This window comes from Lipotes vexillifer, unplaced genomic scaffold (genome assembly GCF_000442215.2).
Source record: "Lipotes vexillifer unplaced genomic scaffold, Lipotes_vexillifer_v1.1 scaffold1451, whole genome shotgun sequence".
NCBI classification, from domain to species: domain Eukaryota; kingdom Metazoa; phylum Chordata; class Mammalia; order Artiodactyla; family Lipotidae; genus Lipotes; species Lipotes vexillifer.
The window spans coordinates 384,132-390,858 of NW_006795096.1; the positions used below are offsets into that span (position 1 = coordinate 384,132).

The window sequence follows — 6,727 nt, forward strand, 5'->3', positions numbered from 1 at the left end:
AAATGGGCTGCTATGGCAGGTAGTGAGCTGCCTGTCCCTAGAAGGGTTCAAGCAGGGTGTGGTTCCATTAATTTAATAGATATTTATTGGTGCCTCCAGTGTGCCAGGCTCTGTTCCAGGCATGGGAAATCCAATGGTGAGCACACAGGCCGGCCGGCCCATGTCCAGGAGCTGACTGTCCAGCTGGCAAACCTGTGAGTAGGTAGATCTGTGAACCATGATTTGCTCTTGGGAACAAATGCAACAGCGATGGAGGATAAATTCAGCCAGATGCTAGAGGTCCCTCTGCGGAGGCAGCATCTAGAAGAGAGGCCTGTGTAATGAGAAGGAGCTGGCCAGGCTGAGCGCTGGGGAAGAGTGTCCGGGGGAGGTGCCAGTGCAAAGGCCCTGGGGCAGAGACGGCTCAGTGTGTTCCAGGATTGGAAGAAGGCGGACAAACGGGGAGAGATGGAGCCGGAGGTGCGAGGCCTTCGGGCATGGAGGGGAGGGGTTGGGTTTGTTCTCATCTCCCAAGTGTGGGGACCACCTTAAACAAGACGGGAGCCTGCAGCAGAGGCCTTGTCGGTCCACAGCCCCTGTTGGGAGGGCCATCGCTAACTTGCTCAAGGCTCTAAGTGGTTTTGTCCACGTCAATCATTCATTTATTCACTTACTCGTTCAGCAAACATTTCCAGAGCTAGATGTGCTCTGGAGCAGCTGGGGCCGGGGGCCTGGAGTGAGACCTGGTCCCCAACTTCCAGAAGAGGCAGTGTGATGAGGGCAGGAGGTAGAGGGAAGCAGAGGTCAAGGAGGGCTTCCCAGAGGAGGTGTCCTCTGAGCCGAAGGAGGAGCCGATGGTCCTGTCCAAGGGGCTGTGGTGCTGAGACGGGGCACAGTTACAGAGGGCACCTCCACTGTGTGCTGAGAGCAGTGAGGTCACGGAAGGGTTACCACATGGCGCATAGCCCCTGCAGCAGGACCTTCTGAGACCGTAGCTGCCTGCACCCCATTTCATAGCTGGGGAGACTGAGGCTCAAGGACGCAGTGGGTCTGCGGCCCCTGAGGTCTGCTTTGCCCCACAGAAGGGCTGATTCGAAGCTGACTCAGCTCAGGGCCAACGTCGAGGGATGGGGTGTGTGTGTGTGTGTGTGTGTGTGTGTGTGTGTGTGTGTGTGTGTGTGTGTGTGTGTGTGTGTGTGTGTGTGTGTGCTTGAAGCCTGTCAGATCTGGATATTTGAGCTCCATCCCTCATCTGCTGAGCAACCCTAGGCAAGTCACTTAACCTCTCTAAGCCTGTTTCACATCTGTAAAAGGAGCGTGGCTCTCCATACCTGGCCAAGTTCTTGGGAGATGGTGCTGACCTGGCCCTTGGGTGGAGCCCAGCAAAATTCGGAGTCAGTGTGTCTGCCTCTGAGCCCAGGTTGTCCGCAGGCTCAGCAGCAGCCGCCCCAAACTGAAGATAAAACCTGGCGTGTTCTGTCCTTCCCCGCCTCCCACCTTGCGTTGCTACTGGGGAGGCAGAGTTTTACCAGGAGGGGAGCCTTTTGTCTGCAGGGAGACCGGGCCCAGAGAGGGTGAGTAGCCAGCTCAGGTTGCAAAGCAGGGGGCCTGCACCACGAGCGGGGAAGCCCCATCGGTGGGCTCGGCGTCCCCAGGGGCAGGAGAAGCCTCGCCCCTTCCCTGCCAACCCAGTCCTTCCCAGGGCCTGGTTGGCTACCCATCCACCAGCCCACCAGCCCCCGGCCCCTCCCGGTTGACACAAAAGGCCAGGCCTCCTGCGGGAGGGGGCGGGAAGGGGCTCCTGGGCCAGCTGGGCCACGGACACAGACGGGGAAGTGAGCGGAGACAGGAAGGAAGCTGCACTGCTGGAGTCTGGGGCCACCATTGTCTCACCTGGGGGCGGGGGCACCGCCGTCTCCCCTCTGCCCTGCTCAGCTGCCGCCCACCCTGGATGGTTCCTTAGCTCCAGAGGGCACTGGGTCGCTGGGCCCTCCCCTCGTGGGCCCCACCCTGCTGCTGACTTCTTCCCCGACCCAGCCTCAGTTTCCCCAGCTGTAAAGCTTAGAGGGCAAGATGCTTGGGGCAGATCTGTGTCCTGCCAGGAATCCCACGGCAGGTGATGTCATGGCGAGTGCCAGCCATTTCTCTAGCAGTTCTCCTGAATCAGCTCCTGGAGCCTCACCGTTCCCGATGACTTGAGGGCTCTCTTCGTGCCCAGAAGTTCAGGAACTCGGCCAAGGTTGCACATCGGGGCAGCAGAGCTGCAACTCAGACGGAGACAGCCGGTTCTGCGCCCCACCCTTCTGTTTGTGGTATCACTGACCTGCGACTTTCCTTTAAATAATTCGCTTGTAAAGGGTGAACACCGGCTAAGCCTCATCCTAAACCGTGACGTCACCATTTTAATTGGGATGGACAGAGAGATGGATGGGTGAGCTGGGCTTGGAAGCCAGGGGCTGGGGGACTCGCAGCTGTGCTCACTCTCCAGGGCTCCCTCCCCCACCACACGTACAGAAGCGGGCAGGGACAGGACCTGCAGGAGGGACCCTTCCGTGCACCCTACCGGAAGTAGACTGCCCTGGGCTGGGGGCTGAGGGCGGAGCCGGAGGGTGTGAGTGTCCTGGGTGAAGACCGGCTGGGACCTTCTGGCCCATGGCCAGGAGCCCTGCCCTCCTTGGATCTCATCACCACTCCCCACCCCCAGACAGGGGCCTCCCCACAAGCCTGTGTCCATCCCAGCACCCCCCCAGACCCTCAGTGTCCTGGGGGTGAGGTAAGGGGCTGGACCACCCCCAGGACATAAGTCTCAGGGACCCCTGACCCCTAGCCTGGGGGAGGGTGTCCAGGGCTGCTTCGAATGGCCCCACCCCACCCCAGCCCATCCCCCTCTCCAAGTAGCCAAGCTCCTGCAGCCTGCTTAAATTTTATTGAAGGTGGAGCTGGAGTGGGGGGGCCCAGAACCTCAGGGCCCTCCCCCCAGCTTCCCCAGCGTGGGTTTCACTGGACGTGGGATGGCCAATGGCCAAGGCTCGATCCTGGGACTTCGGACACAGCTCAGTAGCCCACATCCCTGCAAGCATCCAAGACACCCGCCTCAGCTCCAGGCCCACCCCTGCAGAGACTCAGCAGATGGGGACAGGGCAAGCCCACAGCCCCGTCCCAGGCAAATGGGGCCCCGGGATAAAGATGCTCTGTGGGCGGGGCGGGAACATTACCCCCAGCTCAGGCCTCTCCTGGCCAGTTCCACCTGGGCCAGGCGGTGGTCGCTCAGCACCTGCACCCGGGTGATGGCGGCCAGTGGCCTGTGGCGGTGGGAGAACTGCAGCACCTTGTGCTCCTGGGCGTGGACATGGAAGTGCTCCGCATCTGAGCTGACCTCCATCTGTGGGCGGGAGGCCAGTGACCCACGGCCCACTGGGCCTGCGACCTGCTCCTGCACTGAGCTCCAAGAGCTCTGAGTCCAGGAAGCATAGCCGGGGGGCCCAGGGTTCCCTGAGCACGTGGAACCGCCGTCATGCAGGCCCACCCCATGGGAGTTCTGAACCCCCAGCTGGGAGTCCCTCCCTCTCTCCTCAGAGGGGTGGCTGGCGGCCAGGGGGTGGGCATCCTGCTGCACCCCCCAGACCCAGCAGTGAGACTCCCGCACTGGCCCTTTTACCTGTAAGCATCTCTAATAAGCCCCCTCCCCCAGGGGCTCCCGGTGGGGACAGCAGTGCTGCTGGAAGCCAGGGATACAGGGAGCCCTAGATGCTACACAGCATCCTTCCCACAAAGCAGCAGGTAGCCCTGATGTGTCCACAGGCACCCCAACACCCGTCTCCCTGCCCCTCCCCAAAGGGCCTTGCCCACCCCACCCCATGGGTTCCCCTGCCTCCCAAGGGCCTCGCCCCACTCCCGTCACCTCAAAGGGCTCCCCGAGCACCAGCGGAAAGACATTGGACACCTCCTCCTGGCCCCAGTGGCCACCCTGGAAGGTGTTGGCCACGATGGTGGCACTGGAGAACCGGGGCTTGATGTGGAAGACGATGTCCCCAGTCTCAGACAGGAAGTTGATCTCAAACCTGGGGGCATCATGAGGTTCGTGAGAGCCGTCCGCTGACGGCTGAGCAGTCACCCACCCAAGGCCAAGGAGGGGACCCTGGGGAGGGCGATGTCCCTTACTTGTCCTCTCCAGAGTCAGAGTGTCCCTGGACTAGCAGGTTCCAGCCCGGGGCCAGGCCCCCTGCATAGAAGGCTTCAAACTGCAGGCAAAAGAGGGGACAGAGGGCCCTGTGTCTGTGGCATCCTCCCCCTCCGGTACCCCACTTGCCCAGGCGTCCCCCAAAGTGCACGCACTTTGCCCGGACCCTGGCCCTCTGAGCAGCATTCCCTCTCAGCCTGGGGGTCTCGTGGGAGGGCAGCTCTGTGGGGGAGGAGCACAGCTGACTGGGGGACCCTCCCCGCTGGCCCTGCTCCCTTCTCCCCAAGTCCAGGTCTCACCCACCTGCAGTGCCATCTCTCCAGCTTCTGCTGGGAGCAGCGCGAGCCTGGGGATATAGGCGGCCGGGCTGGGCGGGGGCTCGGAGCCGCACCCCGGGGGTGGCTGATGAGGTCACTGTGCCTCTCCCTGCCCCCACCTCTCCCTCCGTCCTCAGCCTCTCGCCCTCCCCCACCAGCAGGTCCTCCATTCAAGCTCCAGGGACAGGGTGGCCCCCTCCCCACCCCCATTGCCTCGGGGCCTGTCTGCCTCTCAAAGTTCACCTCGCTTCTTAGGATCCTTCAGGCACCTGGGAAAGCAGCTTCTCCCCCATTCTTGCGGGAAGGGCGTGGCCGAGGCAGCGCCCCAACCCGCCTCCAGGATCTCAGGGACCCACACCCTCCCATGTGGTCAAGCGAGGAGGGCCGGGGGCCGGGGCACGCCTACCAGGCCTGCCCGGCCTTCGGGGCCGTCAGACCACCTGGTGCCTCCAGCCTGTGGCCCCGGCCCAGCGCAGCCCAGCCTCCCCCTGCTGCCCTGCTCCAGAGGCTCAGCTGGCCCCAAGGGGCAGAGCTGGGATTAGGCTGGGCCGCTGCGGTCAGCGCATTCCAGGACGCTGGCGGGTGGACAAGACGGGGGAGGGCCTTTCCCACAGCCCCTCTCCACTCCTGCCTGGCTCCTGGGCCCCGGCGCGGGGGAGGGGGCCAGGCTGGGGCCCTCGGGGAGCGTGTAGCCGAGACAGGCAGAGTCTCCCCAGGCTTTGGGGGCAGCCGTGGGGGCCTCTTGGCTGGACTGTCCGGGGGACCAACCCAGAGAGGAGCCGGGGCGGGCTCGGGGAGCACCGGGGCTGCTGTGCGCGGCAAGCGTGTGCGGTGAGCAGGTGGGTGAGTGTGTAAGGGTGCAGGTGACGGGGGAGGGGGGGCGTGGGGGTGGTGAGCGTGGGACCGGGCGGCTGGGGAAACGCAGTGTGTGCGACAGTGCGCCCGCGGCCATGGGAGGCGTCACGTCTGAGGGAGGCGCGTGCGCTGCAGGTGCCACTGCCCTTTCCCTGCCCAGCGAGCCTCGGCGGGGTGGGCATGCATCTGCCCCCCGGGGCCTGAGGGGTGCTCGGCCAGGATTGCCAGCCCTGCGTAACCCCACCACTCCCCTCGGGCCATTCTTCCCTCCAGCCCCTGGTGCGTCCCGCCCGGCCTCTCCACCTGTGCTGGTGACAGGCGTGTGCCTGTCATTTTTGATGAGGGGGGGTGATGCGAAGGCCAAGGCCGGGAAGGGCAGTTTCGTCCTCCCCGGCAGGCACGGGACAGGGCTGGCCGGGCCTGCAGGGGGCAGCCCTGGGCAGCGGAGGCGAGGCTGCCTGCTATGGCTTCCTGCCTCCGACACCAGCCTGCCTGCATGCACATCCCTGTCCCAACCCAGCGTGGCCGTCCTGGGGACTGAAGGCTGCAGACCCCTCCCCCCTGCCTCCCCCCAAGGATCACAGAGAGGGGAGCCCCTGCCACAGTGGCCCAGCAGGAGGGTGAGGCCCCTTGCTGCCTCTGCGCGTCCCTGTACCGTCTCCCGTGCTGCTAGGTGGGGACGTGGATCCTGGACTCTGGGTACAGCACTGGCCGGTGCCCAGGGCCCAGTGAGGGGCAGAGCACACAGTCAGGGGAGCAGAGCGGGCTTCCAACCGGCTGGGCGACCTGGAGCTAGTAGCCTCTGGGCTGCAGTCTTCCCAGCTGCACGAGACAGTTCTGTTCCCCGTGCCTGTCTGCTGGGCAGGGGAGGGTGGCCCGGGGTGGCCACAGACCTGGCTGGGTGCAGCAACCTGGGCTGTGGTCTCCTGGCTTTGAGGTCAGCAGGGGTTCTGGTGGAGAGTCCTTGGGAGTCAGTGGCCTGCAGCCCTAGCTGGGCATCGGGGGAAGGCCCTGGCCTGGGGGGAGGAGCCTGAGGACCCCTGATTTGGGCAGGCCTGTCCCGCTCTAAGCCTCAGCCTTCCAATCAATGGGGGACAATGGGGGCTGTGTTGAGGTAACCCACTGGGCCTGAGGGGGGGCCGGGGTGTGAGCCTGCCTGTTCACTCCAGCCTGGAGACCTCAGAAAGCCCAACTGCGATGACGCAGCTCTAGGCCTACCGCCCACCCCGTGACACCTGTGCCTGGCGTGAGCCTACACCTGGCCAGGGCTGTGGTCTCACCACCCCCTGGCTGTGGCTTTGGAACCTCTCTACATGGGGTGGGAGCCAGGAGCAACCGAAGCTCTCAGCAGTGGGGACGGCCAAGGGCCCAGAAGGGCCTGGCGGGGGCGGGGGGG

The 6,727-nt window shown here is 64.5% G+C and overlaps 1 protein-coding gene across 1 annotated transcript; it reads right to left on the reverse strand.

Moving 5' to 3' along the window:
• Positions 1–2,886: 2,886 nt before the first annotated feature.
• On the reverse strand, positions 2,887–4,481 carry GRIFIN (galectin-related inter-fiber protein). The gene is made up of 5 exons (XM_007467416.1): positions 4,463–4,481; positions 4,141–4,220; positions 3,881–4,040; positions 3,195–3,361; positions 2,887–3,049 (listed from the first exon to the last, which is right to left on the reverse strand). Exons 1-5 carry the CDS (start codon positions 4,472–4,474, stop codon positions 3,034–3,036), a joined length of 435 nt encoding a protein of 144 aa, XP_007467478.1. The 5' UTR covers positions 4,475–4,481; the 3' UTR covers positions 2,887–3,033.
• Between the last annotated feature and the right edge of the window lie 2,246 nt (positions 4,482–6,727).